Source organism: Notothenia rossii, assembly GCF_949606895.1.
Source record: "Notothenia rossii genome assembly, chromosome: 7".
NCBI classification, from domain to species: Eukaryota; Metazoa; Chordata; class Actinopteri; order Perciformes; family Nototheniidae; genus Notothenia; species Notothenia rossii.
In genome coordinates, this window is record NC_136905.1 from 40743670 (window position 1) to 40770428 (window position 26759).

Sequence of the window (26759 nt, forward strand, 5' to 3'; positions counted from 1 at the left end):
TCTATATTTCTATCATTGACCTTCTACTTTCCCCCTATGAAAGTATGTACTCTTAATATTTTTTTCATCAAATAACATTATTCAACACAAATAATTCAATAACGTGCTTTAACCACTAGGCGTTGCACACAAGGTACACACAGCATACCAATAATAACTTTGTGTCCTACACTATTAGTGTCATCACACAAAGTATTATTATTTATTTTTTTAAATGTTTTCGGATATCATATCGCATTAACATCATATCCCAACATGCATTGCGGCTAAAACATCCAATCAACGAGCTTCAAGCTGAGGATCTTGGGTAATCTGTTCAGTGGGTTTGTGGTGTGGATCGCTCGAAATGTTCCTCCTAGGCCTACGTCTACGTTTCCGGTGACTTTATTTACGGCTAAAAAGCATGCTAAAAAGCCCAAGATTATAGAATTAAACGAATAAATAAAAACAAGGATAATTGTGTGTTATTGTTGAGTAAATAACAGTGTGTTATTTAGAAAAGAATAACAACTTAGAAGGAAAAAAGATTTTCAAAAATACAGATTTCAGTATTTTGAGGCTCTAAGCCCCATTTATTTTCCTCACAGACATTATATGATTTAAAATAAAAACAAATAAATAAAAAGATAAAACACTGGCATGTAATTTATGTTAGAATAAATAGAATGGTTTTGAATAATATATGAGAGTAACATCTACGTCACTTTACAGCCTCGCCCACGTTTGGGGAAACCAACGCTGTCATTTGAACGGCGATCAAGACTGAAGCCAGAGATCTTCTGTTACTGTCCTTTCTTCTTAGAGGAAGTACAGAAACACGTAACTCTGGATTTGTTTTAATGTTTGAGGTGCAATAAACGAAACAGCAGCTTTTTGGCTTGATAAAACTGTTATTTTCTGCCTCACTCATGAGAGTAAAAGCTGGCGAAATTACAGCCTCGCCTACTGACTTCAAATGTGTGCTCTAAAATGATATTTATAAATTACTATTATCATTATTATAAGCAAGACAATAAATTGCAAAGATATGTAGAAAATAATCGTATTTAACATTCGTTCATAAGAAACGTAACGTGGGAGAAAATGTTTCTAGAAGATATGTAGAAAATAAACGTATTTGAGATACGTTCATAACGAACGTAACGTGGGAGAAAATATGTTTCTAGTTTAACGTAATTGAGAATGCAGTTTAGTTCTGTGGGAACGTAATTTTTAGGAGACAGGGTTGCTCGGCATCAGGAGGTAAACTTGCACCTGTCCAGATGGAGCTCCGGTTCCCAAGCCAATGTCCCATGTACTGAGATATTGATTTTTGCACATTAAAATATTCAAACATTTTTAAATAAAGCAAAGGTTAATGTAGAACATGAGCCAATTATTTGGGAAAGCGGTAATAAATACAATGTAAGCATATCTTTTATATCAAATGCATATAAGACAGCGAATGAAAAACAAGAGTCTAGGGTGAAAATGTAACCAACGGGGTACAATTAGGAGAATATAACTCAGGGGAAATTATCCATACAACAGCATCGTTTTGTGCATTCATTTTTGTAGGATTCCAATAATGTCACATTTATCAGAATAATGGTTTCACCTGGTAAAAAAACATTTGCTCATTCTGGTGCGTCTATCCCACCTCCACCTGTGTCCAATATGATCATTAGGTGCCCGTAACGGCCTTCAAAATAAAAGCATACAGAATTACTTTTACTAACAAAAGAAATCACAATAAATAAAGATTAATTTAATATAAACAAAAACAGCTAGAAAATCAATGTCTAATAAAAATATAGCTCCAACAATGAGTAAAATCTATCGAGTGTCAAGAACCTCATCTGGCATGAAATGTAGTTCATATTCTCCCTGCTCCCAACACCTGAATTCTTTGGAACTCAAAAAAAGGTTGAAATCCCCTGAAGCTTTTTTATGCAGCAAGGAAGCCTTGGCATAGTTCACACGTACATCCGTCTCCTAGGACGGCAAAATTAACCTCCGAACACACCGGACCTTTTCCCGGGAGTCAGGGGGCTAATAATGATGACAGACTCTGGGCTCTCTTTGGCCTCTGGGAGGGAAAATTTGAAGGAAAGTGAGGTGTACTCACATCAAACATGGCTGATATATGAAAAGATGAGGTGGGGTGTTCGAATGGCAAGTACAGAGGCGATGAGGGTGGTATAGAGGTGAAAAAGCACATTGTCAGATACTATCACTCTCCCCAAAGGAACCACATCAAGCCCCTCAGCACCTGCCTGAGCGCTGACTGTGACATTTATCCATGCTGCTATGACTAAAGCGCGACCAGACAACCCTGTCTGAAAACCAAACATCTGACTGGCCCATCTTGGCGGCTGCGCTGAAATGAAGCTGTCATTTCCGCCGCCGCTCTTTCACTGTGTGTCACCCTGTGGGAGAGATTGATGCTCTCCCTTTTCTCCTCTCCTATTCAGCTCCTTTGGTGGGATTAGGCGATTTGAAACGTTGATGGAGTTCAGACAGCTACAAATGGGCACGCAGATGCATCTTCATTATGCCAGGGAGTGCTCCTAAAACATTATCATTAGTCTTCAAACCTCAAAAGCTGGCCTTCCAAGTATAGGCTGTCATTTTAAAAGCAGCCCCATGTGTCTGGCTCCTGTCTGCTGCCATTCAGCCATATGGATCTGAGATGGGTGATGAAGTTTTACAATATGTCTTTACAAGTTTCATCAGTAGATTTTTGCATAAATGGGGTGGCATGTTCAACAAACTCAAGACAGAAGGAGTGCAGCGAGGCCATACACATCAAAATGTGTTCCTACGGGGAAGGAATGGACTGTCCCTCCTAAAATACAAACATTTAAAAGGCTGTATTATGATCATGATGCTTTAAACAACCACATCTGCCTCTCTCATTAAACCTGTAATCCAGGGCCGGCCCTGACCAATTTGCTGCCCTAGGCAAGATTTTAGCTGGCGCCCCCCCCCCCCCCAAATGCAGACACTCAGTATGACTCGCACATGCACGGTTGTGGCATGAGAAAACGGAAAGATATGGACACAAGATTTGTGCAACTCTATTTAGTATCCTATCCATTTGAACATGATTTAAGTTAGGGGGGACCTCACCTCCTCTAGGGGGGTCCGGGGGCATGCATCCCCGGGAAGACTTATTTTTTTATATTGAAGTTAAAAGCATCAATCTGGTGCCCTTTGAGAGCAACATTAGGAGATCTATGGATACATCTCTCAACACCCATATGAAACAGAACCGTAAGCAGATTTTCTTTTTCTTTATGGATATTTTACAAATCACTCCCCTTTCAAACTGTATTCTTGTTTATTAATAACAACTTTTTCTTAAGGTCATATAGTATTTTATACCTGTTTTTCATCTATTCTCTTATTTTTTTATAGCTATAAATGATCATATAAAGGTGTGCCTTTGCCTCACTGAGTTGAGGTTATCAGAGCCGCTCAGTCTTTCAGGAGAGTGCTCTCTAAAGCTCTCCCCCCCGCGGACGCTTACACAGTGAATTCCAATGTTAATAAAAGCACACAGAAGCTGTATATGTTTTTTGGGAGTTTGATTTATTTTAAATTAAGACAAATACAAAATTAAAACCTATAATTGCACACTAAAACCATTATTTCAAAAAAAGAACAATTTCACATAAACCTCTGGTTTTTACTGGGGCTGGGGAAGTTCAATTAGATTTTTTTGGTGGGGGGGTATGCTATAGTTTATGGGCGCTGTACGCAATATATGCGTAGTTCTGTTAGTATAAGATAATAAGATGTACTTTTTTGATCCAAAATTGGGAAATTGTGTTTTAAAAATGTAAATTAAAAAAAATATTTTTTTTACATTTCTAACTTTTTTTTTTTTTTTTCTCCCCAATTTTCGGCGCCCCCTATGGGTTGATGCGCCCTTAGCCTTCGCCTATACTGCCTATGCCGAGGGCCGGCCCTGCTGTAATCAATCACTGAATTATCTCTCATTCACATCCCGTCTTCTAGAAATACTATAATAAGTTGTTTTCCAAATTACATTATGCTGTTAAACTTCATCATCACAGTGTTATATCTCCTGGTCAAATATTTTTCCGGTTTGTGCATTTATGTCCCGCACATGATTCAGGTAGGTGGTGTCTGCAGTTGGTTTGCATCCCATGTGGGGTTAGGCTAACACAACCAGAGCAGGTGGTTCAATGTCCATAGCCTCAAAGCAGCTATAATGGATATGTTTACAACAAACATTTATGTTAACGATTTTGTGACCATGTGAAGGGTTCTCGTATGGTGTTGAGACTGCAGATATCACTTGCTTTACAGAGCGATCTTCCTGAGATTCTTCCCTAGCCGCTAGCTGTCTATGGCCAGCATCAATTCAGCCTCTTCGCTCTTTTTATTAGCTGAGAGCTGGACTGTGGTGTCAGCTTCATAACCATGAGTGATATTACAAGGACTACATTTTATGATCTATGGTTTCATCTTATTGTTAAGCTGTAATGCCCTCAACTGTTTTTATGTTTTTATACACTTTGACCACTCATTATTTTTTTGCAGGAATCATTTGTCTGTGTAAAATCCACTCTACACTACCTACTCAGTGCCAAATGGCAAACAGACGTACAGTAGTAGGTGCTAGCTGGAGAACCTAGCTGAGCCTTCAGCTTGTAAAGAGTTAGAGTTTTGGAGTGATTAAAGTGAGATAATATTAGACTTACATGTATTAGGTGGACACAAACTCAACTCAAACTGATTAATAAATCAATTTAACCAAAAGTACTTGAAGTGTAAATATGCAAATATTTGCTAATGGTTTTCTATATATTAACTTAAGAGATGATGATGATATGTCTTAGGTGTATTTGCAACTGCTTTTTGCTGTCCCCATGGGGCAAAAAAACCTTTCAGTCTGCAACTCAGGTGGTTGTTTTAGAACTGGAATATCTATGTTTGGCCAACCCTGTCTCCTAAAAATTACGTTCCCACAGAACTAAACTGCATTCTCAATTACGTTTAGCTAGAAACTTATTTTCTCCCACGTTACGTTCGTTATGAACGTATCTCAAATACGTTTATTTTCTACATATCTTCTAGAAACATTTTCTCCCACGTTACGTTCGATATGAACGTATCTTAAATACGTTTATTTTCTACATATCTTTGCCATTTAGTGTCTTGCTTATAATAATGATAATAGTAATTTATAAATATCATTTTAGAGCACACATTTGAAATCAGTAGGCGAGGCTGTAATTTCGCCAGCTGTTACTCTCATGAGCGAGGCAGAAAATAATAGTTTTAACATGCCAAAAAGCTGCTGTCATTTATTGCACCTCAAACATTAAAACAAATCCAGAGTTACGTGTTTCTGTACTTCCTCTAAGAACAAAGGACAGTAACAGAAGATCTCTGTGACGCCAAATGTGGTGTTGTTAATGCGATATGATATCCGAAAAAAAAATCAGTTTAGGATGGCCGAAGACACTACACTACCCATAATCCCCAGCTATCGTTTGGGACTACAGTCCCGTTGACAAACCCCGTGATTAATCTTCAAGCTCTGGGATTGGATGTTGGAGAGGCAGTGCGCCAAGGTTACGCCGAGCGCCAAGCTCTTTGAAATGGAACGAAACCACGGCAGACTATTCAAAACTGGACTCGAACGCCCCCCCCAGAACTACACATGCTGGCTATTGTGTTTCGCAACATGTTCTCTATGGCACGTCTCTACTAGGAATTGTAGTTTTAAAGATGTTTTCGTTTTTCCCAAAATTAGAAGTTGACAGTATTAAATTGTGTACAGCCCTGGAGGTTTAGGCGATAGGAAACACATTGGTGTGTACAAATTTAAAACATGTAATTACTAAAAGGGTGAACATCACTTGTATCTATAATGGGCAGCATTAATATATACCCACATGACAGCTCATTGTTACTTTGTAATTCTACTCCACTACAATTCAGAGGTTAACCTGGTATTTTTACTAAACTACATTTATTTTAGTTACTTTGCAGATTCTGATTAATGATGTGAAATATAAACAACCCTTAAAGCAGACTTTAGTTACACCTGAGTAAAATTCAGGGATAGGTGATTGTCAAGTGCCAACAATCAGGAGAGATATTTGATAGTTGTTGCTTGAGAAGACTAAACATTTATCTGCATATCTCTCTAAAGTATATTAATTACTCGTTATTCTCTTCTAATAGTTAATTAAAAACTGTATATAATTGCTATTTTGCACATCCCTTTCAAGATTTCAAGATGTTCTAAGGTTTATTGACATTATCATATACACAACTACAGTCTAGTTATGCAATGAATAAAAAACGTGGGTCACAGGTTCCTCAACAGTGCATTACAAGACATCTATCAATATGTGTGTATACCTCCACCATTAAACTGTCAAATTCTGCACATTTCTTATACTATCTACATACATTAGAGTATCATTAATGTGTATAATACAGTATCAGTTAAAATAAGTGCTTCATAACATTGCAGGAAAGCAATATATTAGCCAAAAGCTTTTTTCTTATTTGAAAGAAGACCTTTACCTAAAGTATTCTTTAATGTGTTAATAAAGGTTAATTCGTGTGTCTCTTTTGGACATCCTCCTATTAATATTGTTGTACATCCAGCACTAAACTGTTTTATTGTAGAGATCACTTACAGTATCTTCTTGATTTTTTATATTCTATATTTCTATCATTGACCTTCTACTCTCCCCCTATGAACGTATGTACTCTTAATATTTTTTTCATCAAATAACATTATTCAACAAAAACAACATTATTCAACAAAAATAATTCAATAACGTGCTTTAACCACTAGGCGTTGCACACAATGTTCACACAGCATACTAATAACTTTGTATTATTTTTGTAGGACACTTATGTATGTATAACATCTAAAAATGTGTAGTTTTATTCATGTTTTCACATAATTTTAAAGGATATTGCTATACTATTTCTCATGTTTTACTTCTACACAATAATATCTGATTTATAAAACATCACAGACAGAAAGGCATATCCGTCATTTAATGGTGAAATTGTGATTCCATAGATATGTCTCCCATCACCCAAATCCCCTGACTATTCTCTCAACTCAGTATTTACATTCTTATATTCAAAGACAATCAGTAATATCTTTAAAAACTACAAGTTCTTTTATATCAGCTGTGCACCATTTATGGCTAAAAGGCATGCTAAAAAGCCCAAGATTATAGAATTAAACGAAAAAATAAAAACAAGGATAATTGTGTGTTATTGTTGAGTAAATAACAGTGTGTTATTTAGAAAAGAATAACAAATTAGAAGGAAAAAAAGATTTTCAAAAATACAGATTTCAGTATTTTGAGGCTCTAAGCCCCATTTATTTTCCACACAGACGGGAAAAAAAGTCCGAAATTATACGATTTAAAATAAAAACAAATCAATAAAAAGATAAAACACTGGCATGTAATTTACGTTAGAATAAATAGAATGGTTTTGAATAATAGATGAGCGAAAAATCTACGTCACTTTACAGCCCCGCCCACTTTTGGGGAAACCAACGCTGTCATTTGAACGGCGATCAAGCCTGAAGCCACAGAGATCTTCTGTTACTGTCCTTTGTTCTTAGAGGAAGTACAGAAACACGTAACTCCGGATTTGTTTGAGGTGCAATAAATGACACGGCAGCTTTTTGGCATGTTAAAACTATTATTTTCTGCCTCGCTCATGAGAGTAACAGCTGGCGAAATTACAGCCTCGCCTACTGATATTAATTCAACCATATGTCGAGCCCGATTCTCAATTTAAAATGTGTGCTCTAAAATGATACTTATAAATGACTATTATCATTATTATAAGCAAGACAATAAATGGCAAAGATATGTAGAAAATAAACGTATTTAAGATACGTTCATAACGAACGTAACGTGGGAGAAAATATGTTTCTATAAGATGTAGAAAATAAACGTATTTGAGAGACGTTCATAACGAACGTAACGTGGGAGAAAATACGTTTCTTCCTAAACGTAATTGAGGATGCAGTTTAGTTCTGTGGGAACGTAATTTTTAGGAGACAGGGTTGGTTTGGCAGTGGGTAAGAACTGATGCCTCGCAGCAAGAGGTGATGAGCCCTGCTTCTCTCTGCATGGGGAAGTGCATGTTGGCATCTAGGCTCTGACCTAATCCCTCCTTTTCATACTGCATAAATCAGAAATCATCAGAAATCTGTATCCAATAAATTACTTTAAATGTTTTATTTTTTACTGTAGATAACAGAATGGTCTATTCATTCATGCTGGTTTCAAAATGAAGTCGGGAAACATTATGATTCCATACACACTTCGCCCAGGTAAGAGAACAAACACGTCTATATAAGCACCTTAGTAATTGGGTAGCATTCAATATCCTGCAGCAGCATGGGGGTACTGTGACAAAATACTAATAAGCTTTTGGAGGTGGGAGAAGTAGACGGAGCCTGTCGGAGTTTCTACTGCTCCTGAGAGGCTAATTTTGAAGAAAATAAATACTTGGTATGTTTTCCTTTTTTTGCTTCTTCTTTGGAGAATATGTTGTACATTTAAATGTCCATGGATTCTTATTTTTTTGTGTATACAACTAAAGGCTGTGCACAGGCAAACACAGGTTTTAATTTCTTATCTGAGACAGCTTAGTAAATGGGGCCCTCAAATAATACAGGCTTATAATCACAGGAAGTCAGTTACACTAACATGATGTAAGAAGACTGCAGGATGACAGTGTCCTTACTTCGATCTGCAGCAGGGCCTCCTCTCTTTGGTGAAGCACCTCCACGTCCTCCTCACTGATCTCAGACAAGAAAGCTTGAGCCCCTCCATCTGAACCCACTGCTTCTCCAAACAGAGAAACCTCCTCGATCTGCTCAGTGGACTGGGTCTGAGGACTCTGTAAGAGCACAAACAAATTACATTATAATATATAGTCATGTTACTATGGTAGCAGATACAGTATGACAGAGAGTGGTACCACCAGCACACTGTGGCCCCATTCGAATTCACAGAAAGGAACCAGGAATACTTTTCAGACCTCTAGTCGCAACGGATGTACGTAATCCAGAGGCTATTGTAAATTGAAAAAGTTAGATGAGTAGTCAATTGCAGTCAGTGTTATTTTTCTTTAATGTTTATCTAAATACTCATTATACATTTACTAATTTAAATGTTTCTTCTCTATACGTCAGCACTTGAGTTTTGAGGGAAATATTTGACTTTTAATTTCACTAAATTTATTATTAAGAACCTAACATGATCAGGTACAATATTAAGTGCTCACAAACCCCATACATGTGACTTCCAGTACTCACAATCTAACATTTGTGAAGAGTAAAGCCTCAGGAAGTGCTTGTTTTTTTTTAAATACTTAATTTCTCTAACATGAAACTGGCTATTATTCTTCTATGAAGGTTATTAATGTTGCTTTTCTTTACCATTTCTTGTTAAAGTAGGGCATAGCTGTAGCCACCACAGCAGTGACATAAATAGTCTATGTTTTCCATCATATTAGCATTTGTTCAGAATCAGAATCAGAATACCTTTATTAGTACCACAGAGGGGAAATGTACATTGATACAGCAGAAAAACAGCCTTAATGTTACGTAGTAACACAATGGGAAGATCAAACCAAACCAGGTTCACTTTTGGAATCAAAGAACTGACAACTCAATAAAGTTGAATTTGCCAATTAGTGATATTTGAAGAGCTAACAGAGTTATCTAACAGCAGAGAATGTAGGGACAGCTGATACTGAGGATGTTAGTCCATAAAACTCATTACATGTGCAAACAATAGTCAGAGGAAGGCCTGGTTGAATTGTTTTGCATTGCTAATGTGTTCCCCCTCGCTTTGGCTGACTACACAGCTAAGTCATGGCGGAGGGGTCAGAGCGGGTCAGAACACGTGGACCAATCGGGGCAGAGTCACAGGGCTGTGTCTACCGGCCATAATCTGACTCACCGCTCCACAACAAACTCTGCAACATCGTGCTCCCTCCTCCACATGCATACCCTACGCAAGTGATCTTGAATATATTAAAACATCACACAGATGGCACAGACTCTCAAGAAAATCCTTCTGCTCAAGTTCACATTGTGCTGGAAAGTTCACACAGTTCCTCAAGTTCTCTGCTGTTTGTTCCCGTTCCACTCTGTTGAAGTGAATCCAAAGACGTGGTCGGAAAGCAGTCAATAACATTTGCATTGATCTGACAAATGTTTCCCTAAATGCATATGTATGACATCTGAAAGTCAGGACGCCTCTCACCATTTGCAATCCTTGAAGTGAAAAAGTACAACAGGAAATAGACTCCTACTGCCACTGCTCAGACTACATGTACAATAGTTTTCACAATTTCTTCTCCTACAATGCACTCAGTAGGCAGTGAACTTGCTGCTATGCTTTGAAGGTAGTCAGATTTCAGCCTGTCCTCCTACAAAAAACGACCAAATAGGTCGATTGTTCAGCAGCTTATTACGACCTATAGTCACGTTTTAAAGTTTAGCACCTCTAGTGGTCTTGTAAGAAACAACAATTTGCGGCATATGCTCCCGTCAGAGTCATGCATCGGGTCGGGTACCCGCGGGTGTTACATAATACATATTAAAATAATAATAATTTAGTTTGATACCCAGGGGGCAAAGTCATTTTACAGACATGGACTGTTGTAAAAGGTTGTCCACCAGAAATGATATCTAGGACCTTCAAGGATCACAACCTGGGTGGACAACCCGGTCAACTAGCTACTGGAAAGCTACAGTGAGGGTCCAAACAATGCAACCCATATATGAAAAAAGTCAAAGATTCTGGTTCAATCAGATGCCATCATTCTTTTTCTGATTGAATATCTCTGTGACAGTTCATGGTAAAGACAAACTGAGCCAACCTATTGAAAGAGCAGAAAATAAGCTTTCAGGTGATGCCTTGGTTAAGAATGTTCTCAATAAGGCCACTAGATGAAACTGTGCCTTTTTTGTCTCTCCAAAGCGAAATCCATTTCAAGCAATGCACTTGTGGTCCTCTGGATTGTTTGCTGTGTTAAAAATGGGTAAATATACTTAAAAGATTATTTCTATATAACATATTGAAGGGTTTACATTAATATACACAAGGTTTGCTGCCGATGCTAAGTTGAATTGATTCAATGTTTACATATTTTTCAGTTTACATACTGGAAAGCTATAGGCAGCAAAATTCAAAATGGCCGCCACTTTCTTTGCAAAACCCTTTAATTGAAGGTTTTCTAAGTTATAGGACAAGGCAAACTGAGTTAAACTTATCTGGAAGTTGACATTAAGTTCAACTTAATGTCAAATCAATGCCCTTATATTATTTGTGAAAATCAATGTCTTTATTTCATGATCAAAATAGGATATTTCTCACAAAAACAAACAAAATTCCTGGTGGCAAAACATTTATTTCACTTTCAGATACTCTTTTCTTAGTTATTAACTACAAATCAACAGATATGACACAATAATCAGAAGTTCAACACAAAATAATCATTCACATGGCCCAGAACTAGAAAAATGTGAATGTTTTAAGAAGAAAGGGGGAAAAAGTAACCTACACTGAATATACAGTACAAATGTTTTCAATGTACACATGGTGGTATTCATGGTAGTGTCCCAGAAAGCGTTTAGCTTTTTATTCATTTTCAGAGTCACATCTTCTGTCACTGCTCTCAAGTGTGGCAGTGTGTATCCTTCTGCATTTGGTTGCCAGTCCTTGGCAACGGCACCCTATGTAACATGGAACTGCATTATTTGCACAGGAACAGTTCTTCTGACAGCCCTCGAGACATCCACATGAGATTGTCTTGTTCATTGACACATATGGCACCGGAACTACATATCCATTGTCCAGAGACCATCCAAATTCTGTGCATGGGGGGATTTCTGGCTTGGCGATGTGTGCGTTCTTGTCAATGATGGTTGCCAGAGCTGCTCTTTTCAGGTGTAGCAGAAATGCATTCTCTGTTGGGGGTAGAAGCTTTAGGAGCGTTGATTTGTTGTTCAGGAACTTGTATGCTCTCAGTTTGCCCAGATCAAAACCCTCAAAGTGATCAGCTTTGGATGTATACACAGTGATGGTGAGGTCTCGTGCCTGATTGAGGAGGTCATCTGTTATGGCATCGGCAGGGTTCTCACCAAACTCTTCAAGTGCAGGTATGTCCAGACTCATGCTGCTCTTGAACCATGCCTTCTTGCCAGTGAAATATGGATAACTAGCGGTATCTCTACCACTCAGACTGTGGATGAAGGTCATGGTACAACACTGTGAGGGTCCCAGCACCAGAACCATTTTATGTTTAGGCAGGTATGCATTCCGGCCTGTTCTCACCCACAGCTCTGTTAGATCGCTGAGGTGCGTAGCACCATAGTACAGGCATGTGGTAATGATGTCGGTGTCATTGGCATGTATGACAACTCTGTCAACTTCCTCATTCTTGACACTGTAGAGAGTGTGGAGGAAGATCCTAGTGTCAGCCTCCTGCTGTGTTGATTCAAGAGCAGGAACATCCATAACAGACCCTGCTGTGAGCACCACACTCTTCGTCTCTTCTTTGAATCCACCAACCAGGTAGAGATGAGTGGGGCCAAGACCAGGTTCAAGTTGTTCGTCCTCACACCACTTCTCACAAAGAAAGCTCAGCAGGTTTGCTTTGTTAGCAGACACTGCAACAAACTTCTTTGGATCCGGAGCTGCGTAGTGCTCACTGACTTCATACACTTTCGCTGGTTTGGATCTGGCATATCTCTGTTCCTGCTCAGCTGACTTGAGGCTGGTTGTACTGTATTTGTCACAACAGAAGTGTAAGATGTCAGTGCCAAGAGGCACATCAATCAGCAGCAGGTGCCTGTATCGCTCAGCGATCACTTCCAAATCCTTCACCTGTGTGGAAAGACCAGTGTCGTATGGTGGACATGGCATCTACGACTACTGCTGTCTTGAGGCAGTCTTGGGGCAGATCAGGGATGCTGCTTACTTTGGTCTTCTCTTTCAAGATCACCACAAGGCTTGCCTTGATCCCTGTTCTCATACTGCCATCTTCCTGGAAGAGTGATGGGGGAAGGTCACTGCACTCGTGGTTGCCTATGAAGTCAACAATGTTGAGTTCTCCACCACTGGCAATGATCTGGGTCATGTGCAGAAGGGCAGTGACTTCATTGCTCTTGCCAGGTGCAGAGGTTTTCCCGCCAGACTTCTTTGGTTTCATCCTGTTTTGCGTATGGAAGGTGTTTAGCTTTACAACACTTGTCTTCTTCTGGTCAGTTGACAGTGACTCTGACAATGCCTTCAAACCAACTGCTTTCAAACTCGTCAGGTTGCCCTTGAATGTGGGATCTGCACACTCACCAGTTGATATATTTATCAGGGATGGTCTGGCTGTCGTGAATGGGTTGGTCTCTACTGCTGCCATGACCTTGACTACCATCTCTGCAACCCTATTGACACGACTCCAACCAGATTCATGGTGGGAGCCGGAGGAATGGAGGTGCAGCATGGACTTGAGCTCTGCAGAGATAGCTGCAGTGAGTGGTTTTGTGTAGACCCATTTCATCCTGGCAGCACGATTGAGTGCAATACCATCCAGACCACTTGCCTCCTTGGCATCTGCATTATATATCTGCTCCAGAAGCATGTCAGGAGTGAAACCATTGTGGTTTCCATCTGCTCTCCTTTCAACAAATGCACCTGCCATCAGTGCTTCATGTGCCTCTGTGGCTGTCTCTGGCAGTTTCTTCATCTCAGCCAAATACAGAGACAAAGGCTGCTGCCCATATTTGTAGTGTCCTGCTGCAATGAGGTAAGGTAGCATTCGTGCTGATTCACAAAAATGTCCTGCCCAGTTACCTTCCCGCTGGTAGTAGATGAACCTGTGGAGAATGTCTGACATCTCCAGAAAGATTGACCAGGAAACTGCAGTTGAGTGCGCATTCAGAGATTCCTGGAAAAGTAACATCTGTTCTTGTAGGATTGATATCTGTGGACTTGACATCTGGATGATCTCTAACTTCTCAGTAGCAGTGGTGTCTTTCTCAAACAACATCTTCACAACATGTTCTACTTGTGACTGCCAGTGTTGTGTTTCTCTGTCTGCTGCACATGCCTCAAATGCTTGCCAGTACAAGCGCCACATGGCCTCACTGAGGATCCTGAGAGCATGCATGGTTTGGTAGTAGTCAGCCTTCTCACCAAACATCTTCTTGGCTGTCCCTTCCTGAAACAGACCAGCTGCAACAAGAATATCCTCTGCACCTGCATCCCTGATGATCTTGCAAACAGCCTTCATGTAGTTATGAGCTTGGTAAAATCCCCCCAGCAGCAGGACTACATTGCAGAACTCATCTCTTTGCTTGTCTCTGATGGCAACTGCGAGTTCATATGTAGCCTGATCTCCAATGATAATGGTATACTTGTCTCCCAGTTCATGCAATGTCTTGACCAGCCATTTAATTTCTTCTTTCAGGACAGCAGGATCCGTTCGAGATGCTGGGATGAGAGGAAGATAGCCAATGATACTGGCCGGTCTGTGTGGGTGGAGGTCTGCACAGAAGGCAGAAAAGCCAGGCGGTCCTGCTTCTGCATCTGGAGGAGCATCCAGCAACTCTGAAGTTGTAACCATTCTTGCTCGGCAAACATAAGTAACAGGTCTTCAGCTGTACCATCTGAGGAAGTATCCAGACTCTCAAGCTTCTCAATATGCTCAAGTGACCAGGACCTCTGCCTGTCTTTAGCGGAGACATGTCACATGGGAGCAGGTAGGTCAGTAACATCTGAGAGAGTCTTCTTTTTATCAGAGGTAGAAGTGGGGAGTCTGGCACCCTCCTGGACCCGCACAATCTTTTGGTTTTCAATTATGATTGCAGTGGTGGCATTAAAACTCCCACCCTCCAGTGTCTTCATCTTCCAGTCCAGAATCTCCATGGCAAAAACATGGGGGATCTCGCTGTTTTTCATCATGATCTCTGGGACGTAAACACGATCAGTTTCAACCTGCTGCATGACCTTCTCACTTTGTGATGTCAGCTGACGCTGCATACGTTCATAACTGATCCCAAGCCCCAATCTGTTATTCATCATAATGAGTGATTTACTACGTGTCTGGTTTAATAAGTGGTAGGTAGTGGTCATGCCCAAAGGTGTTGATACACCAGAAACATGCCGGAGGACGTGATGTGACATAGTGATGGCTTTCTCTGCTGTTGGCTGATCAACAATGACAATGACTCTTCCATCATTATTGAGTTCCAGTATCTTGTCATTAAGCAGCATGGCTGTGAAGTTGAAGAGTGAGTCAGGAACCATGTCATTAGCAGATTTGAAGGATATCTCAGTTGAATGCTTCTCATGAGTTTGCCTCTTGCAATTCACACAGTCTGTTCGAAGAATCTTTGTCTTCACAGCTCTTCTTACATGGTTAATGCTTCAGTGCCATAGCAATGTATGTCACACGTTTCTTCAGCTGGCTTGTCATCTTGCTACAGGCTTAGATTACTATTTTGACAGGCCAATACCACTGTAATAATAAAGTAGTAGATACAATTGACTGATTACAATAGAAAGTTTGTAGAAATTAGAATATTTTAAGCATATGCATTACAGTCTGTCTTAATGTACTCACTATAGCCTTTCCTCTTGCTACTTAACCTCTTAAACACAGGGCCTATTTGTCGGGCCTCAGACTCGAAAATGACATGCCCAGAATGAATGAGTATTTTTCAAAACAAAAAGGGGTATATGAATAATCTTGTTATCAAAGCAATGATACACCTCATTTCAAAGTGACACAGAGACATTGGATTAACCTTTAGCAGTGTTTTTATGCCCTTGAACACAACTTTTGAAACCTCAAAGGGAAGACATGAAGTCGTACAGTGATGAGACTTATACCAATGGAATATGTGGAATCTCAGCTTTCATATGACATGTCATTTGTGCAGATAGCATAAAGTTATACAATTATCGTTTTAGTCGATTTAGATGCTTGGTGTTGGAATTGTGTTCCGTTTAGGTAAAAATAGTTATTATCGTCTGTTAGCTGAGTTTCTTCCCATTAAGTGGGAATGCATCATTAATAGGTTGTTAAATGTTAACACTGTAAAACTGATTTACAAATTATTAAAGAATTGTAGTTTACAGTAACAGTGCTAGCTAGCTAGTTAGCTAGCTAGCTTAAAATCCTCTCACTTGCTGGAAAATCTGTAAACATTGAATCAATTCAAATTAGCATCGGCAGAAAACTTTCTGTATATTAATGTAAACCCTTCAATATGTTATATAGAAATAATCTTTTAAGTACATTTACTCCAATCTGCCAACCCTCTCAAATCATTCAAACAATCCCTCAAAACTCACCTTTTTTTACTCTTGCCTTCAACTCCTAATCCACTAACCCCTCACCCTTATTCCCAACCCAGTCTCATGGCATTTCGTGTTCACCAACACGATTTTTAATCTATTGATTCGTGTTCACCAACACGATTTCCCCCTTTTTTTCGTGTTGCACAGCACGATTTTAAAAGTAATGTATTTCTACTGGTAATGTGTTTCGTGCCTGCAGCACGTCTTTTTCTCCGGTCGGGTCGTGGAAGACCGGAAGCAGTGTGGTTCATAAAAACAGGTTCTTAACCAATATCAAGCCATAATTATTGCTTTTATTTTAAATCGTATAATTTTGGACTTTTGTTTCCGTCTGTGAGGAAAATAAATGGGGCTCAGAGCCTCAGAACACTGAAATCTGTATTTTTAAATCTTTTTTTCCTTCTAATTTGTTATTCTTTTCAAAATAACACACTGTTATTTACTCACCAATAACACACAATTATCCTTGCTTTTATTTATTGGTTTGATTCCATAATCTCGGGCTTTGTTGGCATCCTTCAGGAACTGAATTTCAAAATAAAAATAACCGGAAACAGACATAGGCATTTCGAGCGATTACCCAAGATCCTCTGCTATGGTTTAAGCTTGCTGATTGGATGTTTTAGCCGCAATGCATGCTGGGATTTGGTGTTTATATGATATGAAATCCGGAAAACATTTTAAAAGAATAAAATAATACTTAATTCCGAGTGTTCTTGCTTTTCTCTTTGAAAGTCATCACATAACGGTATGTTAATACACGGTTCGGCTGCATTACATATTACAGATCTGCCGTAGTTCTTTATTTATAGAGCCCTTATGAGAAGACCTTTGGAAAAACTGGAAGAAATGCCGCCGAAACTGAATACTTAACGTGGATCATAAATATATCAACAATTAAACAACATCTTCAATTTCTCTTCACACAATACGTCTCCTTGCAGTATCAACCTTAATTCGGCTGACTTTTATATTTGATCTAATTCGTAGATAGGTTATATTTACACCATAACGGTGCACAGCTGATATAAAAGGACTTTGATTTTCTTTGAATATAAGAATGTAAATACTGAGTCTGAAATAGTATAGCAATATGCTATAAAAGTATGTGAAAACATGAATAAAACTACACATCTTCAGATGTTGTACATACAGAAGTGTCCTACACTAATACAAAGTTATTATAGCTGTGTGTACCTTGTGTGCACCGCCTAGTGGTTAAAGCACGTTATTGAATTATTGTTTTTATGTTATATTTGATTAAAAAAATATTAAGAGTACATACTTTCATTGGGGGAAAGTAGAAGGTCTGTGATAGAAATATAGAATATAAAAAATCAAGAAGATACTGTAAGTGATCTCTACAATAAAACAGTTTAGAGCAGGATGTACAAAGATATTAATAGGAGGATGTGCAAAACAGAAAAACGAATGAACCTTTATTTAAACATTAAATAATACTTTAGATTAAGGTCCTCTTTTAAATGAGAAAAACACTTTGGGGGTATCTACAGATAAATATTAAGCCTGACAAAGTACTTAACGTCTAATATATTGCTTTCCTGCAATGTTAATTATGTTGAAGCACTTATTTTAACTGATATTATACATATGAATTATACTCTTATGTATGTAGATAGTATAAGAAATGTGCAAAATATGACAGTTTAATGGTGGAGTGTTGTACAAACACATATTGATAGATGTCTTGTAATGTGCTGTTGAGGAACCTGTGACCCAAGATTTTCATTCATTGCATACACCGTAGTTGTGTATATGATATGTCAATAACCTTTTAAAATCTTGAAATCTTGAAAGGGATGTGCAAAATAGCCATTATACAGTCTTTAATTAACTATTAGTAGAGAATAACGAGTAATGAATATACTTTATTACTCGTTTCCATTCATTTCAATTGCAGATAAATGTTTAGTCTTCTCAAGCACCAACTATCAAATATCTCTCCTGATTGTTGGCACTTGGCAATCAGGTTAACCTCTGAATTGTGGAGTAGAATTACAAAGTAACAATGAGCTGTCACGTGGGTATATATTAATGCTGCGCATTATGGACACAAGCGATTTTCACCCATTTATTAATTATATGTTTTACATTTGATAACACCAATGTGTTTAATACTGGCAACTTCTAATTGTGATAAAAACGAAAACGTTCAGTTGAGACGTCCCATGGAACATTTTGCGAAACACAATAGCCAGCATGTGTAGTTCTGGGGGGGGCGTTCGATTCCAGTTTTGGATAGTCTGGCGTGGTTTTGTTCCATTTCAAACAGCTGTTTGACGCTCGGCGTAACGTTGGCGCACCGCCACTCCAACATCCAATCCCAGCGCTTGAAGATTAATCACAGGGACTGTAGTCCTAAACGATAGCTGGGGATTATGGGTAGTGTAGTGTCTTCGGCCATCCTAAACTCCTAGAGGCCTACGTCTGTTTCCGGTTATTTTTATTTTGAAATTCAGTTCCTGACGGACACCAAAAAAGCCAGAGATTATGGAATCAAACCAATAAATAAAAGCAAGGATAATTATGTGTTATTGGTGAGTAAATAACAGTGTGTTATTTTGAAATGAATAACAAATTAGAAGGAAAAAAAGATTTAAAAATACAGATTTCAGTATTCTGAGGCTCTGAGCCCCATTTATATTCCTCACAGACGGCAACAAAAGTCCGAAATTATACGATTTAAAATAAAAGCAATAATTGTGGCTTGATATGAGTAAAAACATGTTTTTATGAACCACACAGCTTCCGGTCTTCCACGAACCGACCGGAGAAAAAGACGTGCTGCAGGCACGAAACACATTACCAGTAGAAATACATTGCTTTTAAAATCGTACTGTGCAACACGAAAAAAAGGAGAAAATCGTGTTGGTGAACACGAATCAATAGATTCAAAATCGTGTTGGTGAACACGAAATGCCATGAGACTGGGTTGTTATTCCACCTAGCTTAGCACTTTTTACTTTTGTTGTTATTTTTCTTCTTTACTTGCTTTTTAAGCGCTTTGAGCACCAGGAAAAGCGCTATATAAATCAAATGTATTATTATTATTATAATTATTACCCACAGCAAACAATCCAGAGGACCACAAGTGCATTGCTTGAAATGGATTTCGCTTTGGAGAGACAAAAAAGGCACAGTTTCATCGAGTGGCTTTATTGAGAACATGCTTAACCAAGGCATCACCTGAAAGCTTATCTTCTGCTCTTTCAATAGGTTGGCTCAGTTTGTCTTTACCATGAACTGTCACAGAGATATTCAATCAGAAAGTGAATGATGGCATCTGATCCAGACAGAATTCATGACTTTTTTTCATATTGGGGTTGCATTGTTTGGACCCTCACTGTAGCTTTCCAGTAGCTAATTGACCGGGTTGTCCACCCAGGTTGTGATCCTTGAAGGTCCTATATATCATTTCTGGAGGACAACCTTTTACAACATTCCATGTCGGATTTCCCAAATAATTGGGTTTTGCCCCCTGGGTATGATGTTTAAATCCTCAGACCTCTCCCCCGCGGGACCTCGCATAATCAGAACATAATCATAATAATAATTTCTGAAATGCAGTGGCGTTTTCTGAAATGCTGTAGTGTTTTCTGAAATGCTGTGGTGTCTTGCACTTCAGGGCCACCGTACTTATGTATGTATAACATCTGAAGATGTGTAGTTTCATTCATTTTTTCATATAATTTTACAGGATATTGCTATATTATTTCACATATTGTAGTTCTACACATTAATATCTGAGGTATATCCGTCATTTAACAGTAAATTATTGCAATTCTGATTCCATAGATGTGTCTCCCATCACCCAAAACCCCTGACTATTCTCTCAACTCAGTATTTACATTCTTTAATTCAAAGAAAATCATTCCTTTTCTATCAGCTGTGCACCGTTATGGTGTAAATATAACCTATCTACAAATTGGATCAAATATAAAAGTCAGCCGCATTCCTATTGATACTGCGTATGGAGACGTATTGTGTGAAGAGTAATTGAAGATGTTGTTTAATTGTTGATATATTTATGATCCACGTCACGTATTCAGTTTCGGCGGCAGTTCTTCCAGTTTGTGTTATAAACTCAGACACTTAGGAGGTAGGACCCAATTGCACGACCCGGGAGACAGAGGTAAAGTATTTGTAAGATACTTAATTTTTTTCAAGAAAAGCAAAAAAATGATCAACAAAAAATGGTCTCTATAAAAATGGAGAACAAAATGAAAACGCTCACGCAGTGAGGATCAAAACTTTCAAAAGAGTATAGACCTGACTGTGGCAAAAGACAAGAGCAAGGATCTGACCGTGGCAATAGACAAAAACGAACTGACAAAGCCAGGGGAATTTAAACACAAGACAATCAGACACAGGTGGGAACAATCAGGGGCGGGGCTGATGCTGATGAGCACAGGAGACACAGAAGGGGTGACAGGTGAACATAATCAGGGCCGGGGCTGGTGTTGATGAGTCTGGAATGACAGATAAACGGTAAGTGACAAAACAAAACAGGAAGTGGAAGACAATACAACCAAAAAACAACATAAATCTCAACATTTCTGTCGGTGCTGTTAGAAATTAAAATCAATGTTTTGATGGCATAATTTAGTTAGAACATACCGTCATTTAAATGCTATTTTATTCTGGAAAAAACTGGAAGTTCCCAATACCAAGCTTTTATTCTGAAAATCCTTCGTCTGAAAATCCTCCGTCCATTAGTATCATTAAAGTGGCTATTGACGCCGTTAACATGTATTACATATAAAGTTATGAAAGTGATAAGGAGGAGAAAGGGCATGTGGAAGTAAGCAATGAATGTAAAATGTCGGAATCCTCCGTATAACGCAATATCGGACTCAGAAGAACGAGGGGGGAGTCCCCTACGTCACTACAGCTCCCAGAGAGGAGGAGCGAACAGCCAGCAAGGGGGAAGTACGAAGACTTGTGTGGTCTCTTCTTCACGGCCGCCATTGCGAGAGGGAGCTGCAGCTTTTCTCTCCTCACCTGAACAATATTCTGCTTGTAACACTACCGCGCCATTTTAATTAAAGTACCCATTTGAACCTTAAGCCAGAGACTCCATTAGTCTCATTTTTAAAGCTTCTCTCCTGGACGCGAGAATAACGAACATAGTTAACAATTGGAATGACCCCGACGTGATCTCGTTCCACCGGGAGAGCAGTTGCAGTTTTCAAAGGAGCTTGAACAATGCTGGCAGACATACACTCGGGCTCGTACAGAAAGGTGAAGAAGTACCTGTTTATTCAAAATCTTCAATAGATTACACAGTGAACAATAGGAGTGTGTGTCTGTCTGGTAAATTGGACTCCTGAGAAAGACTGCCTAAATTAATGTTAAAACAAGCCTAAATTGATAAACATTGGTATCCTATAACACGTGGCGTTGCTTTGTCACAGGCAGGGTGAGTTCACTTTCTTTTTTTTTACATTTAACCCTGCATGCTATTCGTTTGTCTGTTATTATATATCGGCTAGAGGCCAATCATTCTATAGGTGTCTTTTGTTACGTTTTAAGTTAACGTGAATGGTTTTAGGCCATTAAGCAGTTGGGACTGCTTGAGGCAAAGACACAGCCACAGTTGGAAGCTGAGGTTATTGGAGTGAGTGTTTGTGTTAACAACAGTGTGAGGCTGTTTAAAAAAAAAGAAGTCATTTGTGTGATGAGGCCAACTACTTCAATGAGTGTCTCTTGTTACGTTTTAAGTTGACGTGAATGGTTTTAGGCCATTAAACAGTCGGGATTGTTTAAGGCAAGGACACAGCCCCAGTGGAACCACCACTGAGGATATTGAAGTGAGTGTTTAAACGACAGTGTGAGGCTGTTTTTAAAAAAGTCCTTTTTCGAGGAAAAGGCCTGAGGAGTTTGAAGCTTTCAGTGGTTACTTTTTTCTGTTTTCAACAAGACATTGCATGTGGATTACGACGAGAAAAAGCGACATTCGTGCGTCAGATAGACGATATTCTTCTGATTGTGTTTGGATAGCGTCCCATTTTGTCCCATTATAGCGTGTTTAACACTAGAACCGCCAACGGGTACATTTTACCCGCAGCTGTTTTTTTATTGTATGTAACTTTTTCTCAATAAAATATTAACGTCTCCCAGTCCGTGACTTTTCCTGAAAGTGTGTTATGTAACACCCTGTGTTGTTAAAAATGGTCAATATGAAGTCAGATTGAAAAAATCGCCCAAAACATTGCTATTTATACCTATTTCCGCCAGCGGGTAATATTTACCTCATAGAAATGCAGCGTTCTATTTCGTATATGGCTTCGCCCTCTAAGGCTATCGCTATTGGGTAATCCCCCTGCGCCCCCGCGCAGCACTGAAACACTTGTAGTCCACGCCCACCCGCAAGGTGGGCCCCACCCTCGGGCCTCCTTCCGGTATAAATAGGAAGGTGGCCCGGCAATCTGCTCCCTCTTTTCTTCAGCAACCGTCAGAGTACTGAAGCACAGGAAAGGAATTAGAGTCATGAGCAACAATTGTGTCCGTGATTGTCCCTCATGTAAAACGGGGTACATCATGAGCTATGATCTACACGCGATATGCGAATCCTGTCTGGGGCCAGAGCACGCGTACGCGGCTCTCAACCAGCAGGTCGCGTGTTCGCATTGTGCCCGTCTCCCATCAGCCGACAGGCAGCGAAGAGCGGACGCTCTAGCTGCCGCGGCTGAGGAGGACGACTGGCCAGTCCAGGAGCACAGGGACGACAGCCTGTTTCTGGAGCCGAGTGTTGGGCAGGAGTCGGACGACTCCTACCCCGTTTCCCTCCATGGCTCGCCATGCGGCTCTCCCCTCCCCCCTCTCCCCCGGACGGGGGAGACGGGGTCGGAGCGAGGTACGGGTATGGCGGCCGAGCACGCGGTCCCCTTCTCCGTTGCCACGGCACTGCCGGCGTTGGGGGGCATCATGCTGGAGCTGCCGGAGATCATCGGCAAGGCGGCAGCCTGCAAGGGTCTCCTCGTTCCCCTAGGACTTGAAAAGGTAGCTCTGGATGACATGGCCGGAGTTTTTTCCCGCGTTCAGACGGGCAGGAGTGACCCGATCTGGCCGCGCTTCCCAGCCATTAGGAGGTACCAGGAGGGGCTGCGGCGAACCCGAGGACCCTGAGGGCTCCGGTGGCCACCTTTGTTCCCTTCACTAAGGTGGAGGGATTCACTGACGAGGGTTTCGCAACCACCCCCGCTCTGGAGCAGAACTTGACAGCGTTCTTTGGGGTTAAGCAGCCCAACTTGGTCGCCGGACGGCGCCCTGTGTTGGCCTCCCCCAAGGATCAGTATGTCGCCCGCCAGGCTGACCGGGCGCACCAGTGTGCGGTTCAGGCGTCTGCGGCGGCGAACAACATCGCGTTGCTGGCAAACTCGGTGGTTACGCTGGTGGAGCGGTCCACCACCGTGGCTCCAGAGGAGGCGGAGGAGATCGGCAAGGCGGCCAGCACGGCGCTCACGCTGTGCGCGTCCGTGGCTGTCTCCCAGGCGAGGATCGAAGCGTGGATGACGCAGATCCAGCGCCACCTCTGGCTGCAACAGGCGGCTGTTACAGAGCCGGCCAGGAATGTCTTGCTGGATGCTCCGATCAGCTCGGAAGGGCTGTTCGGACCCCAGTTTTTGGCCATGGTAGAGGCCATGAAAGCGGCAGCACGTTGGCTGGCTCCAGCCTGCGGCGAAGCCGCAGCGGCACCAGCGGCAGCAGCAGCAGCAGCGGCCAACCCGGCCACAGCGGCAGGCAGAGAGACAGCCGAGGCGGCAGACTCGCCCGTCGGCGGCGGCAGGGGCACCGTCCCGAGCCTCCGCCCCCCCACCAGAAAAGAAAAAAGAAAAGTACTCCCGTTCGTCGTCTGCTCCACGAGAGCCGCCGAGGAAGCAGAGCCGGCCCTGACGGTTTGGGGGGGAGTGTGAAGGAAATAAAAGAAGCTTAATTTCCAACCTTTTGTCGTCAGTTTCAAATGGGTTTCACATATCCCCCATTCTGGGTGAACCAGCTGCCTATGACCTATCGGTTAATAGCCAGCAGGGTTCGTTACAAAAGCCTGCACATTTTAATCTATCGGTTAATAAGTTACAGAGCCCAGTAACTACGCCAGCTGCCTCCAATCTGTTGATTAGTAGGCAGCAGGGTTCGCTGCGGGGGCCTGATGGTTATAACTTTTCGGTTATTAAACCACAGACCTCGCGGCATTCCTCTGTCCGAGATCTGCCACCTACACACGGTCACAATAAGCCCATGAGCGCCGTGGTAACGCCTCATGTGGATATTACTGCACACACCTCTACTCATCCTCTGAGCGTGTACGCGCCTCACGATGAGAGTCGGAGTGAAACGCAGCGTGTGGAGGCCCCCTCACAGCCCTTTCGCTCTAGGCCCACCTTGGGTTGCCTCACGGACAGCGGCGGCGAGGGCTCTGGCGTGGCTCGTCGTCATGACAACCACAACACATCTCGAGCATGTGCGCCCGCTCTCAGAGTGTTTCTCGGAGTGGCAGCGCGTGTGTCTGATGGACAGATGGATGAGCAGGCTGATCAGCAGAGGGTACACCCTGCAGTTCGCCTCCCCCCCCCCCCCCACAGTTCAACGGGATAAAGGAGACACGCCTGTCATCCCGGGAACAGTGTCGGGCGCTCCAAGCAGAGCTACGGGAACTCCTGTTGAAAGAGGCTATGTCCAGGGTTCCCCGAGGGGAAGAAAATCAGGGATATTACTCCCGCTACTTCCTTATCCCGAAAAAGATGGGGGGAATGAGACCCATCCTCGACCTGTCAGCGTTCAACGAGGCAATAATGAAAAGGCCGTTTCACATGCTGACGGTCAAAAGGGGACTAGAGTGTGTTCACCAGGGAGACTGGTTCACCTCTATAGACCTAAAGGATGCATACTTCCACGTACCCATCATCCCACAACACAGGAAATTCCTGCGGTTTTCATTCCAGGGAATATCGTACCAGTACAACCGTCTGCCGTTTGGTTATTCCCTGGCTCCTCGCACCTTTTCGGAGTGTGTAGAGACGGCATTGCAGCCGCTACACAGAGGAGGGATGAGAGTACTATTTTACCTGGACGACCTGCTGCTGATGGCTCGCTCCAGGGAGGAAGTGGCTTTACAGACGGTACAGCTCATATCGCATCTATCAAAGCTGGGTTTCATGATAAACTGGAAAAAGAGCTGTCCTCTTCCCTCCCAGAGTATTGTTTACCTGGGTGTGGAATTGAACTCAGCCCGCATGAGAGCGCGACTCTCACGGCAGAGAGTGGAGACGCTGACAGCTCTCCTTCGACGCGTCACACCCGGCAGCGTGGTGACAGCCCTCTCCGTGATGCGGCTGCTCGGCATGATGGCAGCCGACCACGGGGTGATTCCCCTGGGTCTCCTTCACATGAGAAGACTCCAGAGGTGGTTTATTCGCCTACGCATCGACCCCGTGCGACAGAGGAGGCGCATGGTGGTCATCCCTCTGTCCGTGGGTTCAGACTTAACCTATTGGAAAAGTCCCCACGTCCTGTCAGAGGGTGTGGCCCTGGGCAGAGTTACGTCACACATCTCGGTGTTCACAGACGCATCTCTCTCAGGGTGGGGAGGAACGTGCATGTCGCAGGCAGTCGGGGGACAGTGGCCGGCTCACATGTCCTTCCACATAAACGTGCTGGAATTGATCTCCGTACGGAGAGTAATTCAGCATTTTGCCTCGCTGCTGCAGAATCAACAGGTATTGATTCGCACAGACAACAGAGCCGCGGCAGCCTACATCAATCGCCAGGGCGGGGTACGCTCAGCGCAGCTTCTGAACACAGCAAGACGGCTGTTGATCTGGGCGCGCGCGCACCTACTCTCCATCAGAGCACTGTATGTGCGCGGCGAGTTGAAAAGAGAAGAAAAAAGAGAAGATGCCCCGGAGCGCACGGGCGCTTCCTGGTTTCCATGCCTACAGCGTACGCTGTCAGGCAGACCGTGGGAAATTCCGTGGTGCGGGGACGCTCTCTCGCAGGTGGAGGGAGCGATTTACAGTCACCCAGTGATAGGCCAGCGCCTATGGGCATGGCCCCTGAACGGGAACACTTAGAGAGGTTGGGTCTCTCTCAAGATGTTGTACGCACCATTCAGGGCGCCAGGGCCGCGTCTACCAGAGCGACCTACACAGCCAAGTGGGCAGCGTTCCAGCGCTGGTGTGTAGAAAGAAGCCTGGACCCCACTACGTGCCCCCTGCCTCACGTGCTGTCATTCCTCCAGCTGTTGTTGGACAGGAATTTGGCTTTCAGCACAATCAAGGTATATGCGGCTGCCATATCATCTTGTCACGTGGGTTTCGGAGCCGGGACGTTGTTCAGTCACCCCCTGAT

At 41.9% G+C, this 26759-nt stretch overlaps 1 protein-coding gene across 9 annotated transcripts in view; it reads right to left on the bottom strand.

The window, feature by feature from the left end:
- Positions 1-26759, bottom strand: part of tsnare1 (T-SNARE Domain Containing 1) — a 403887-nt gene that overhangs the window by 103393 nt on the left and 273735 nt on the right. For all 9 annotated transcript variants that reach the window (XM_079694017.1, XM_079694012.1, XM_079694013.1 and 6 more), the window contains one exon: positions 8758-8913. In XM_079694017.1, the coding sequence (XP_079550143.1) occupies positions 8758-8913 (156 nt within the window). The remainder of the gene's footprint in view (positions 1-8757; positions 8914-26759) is intronic.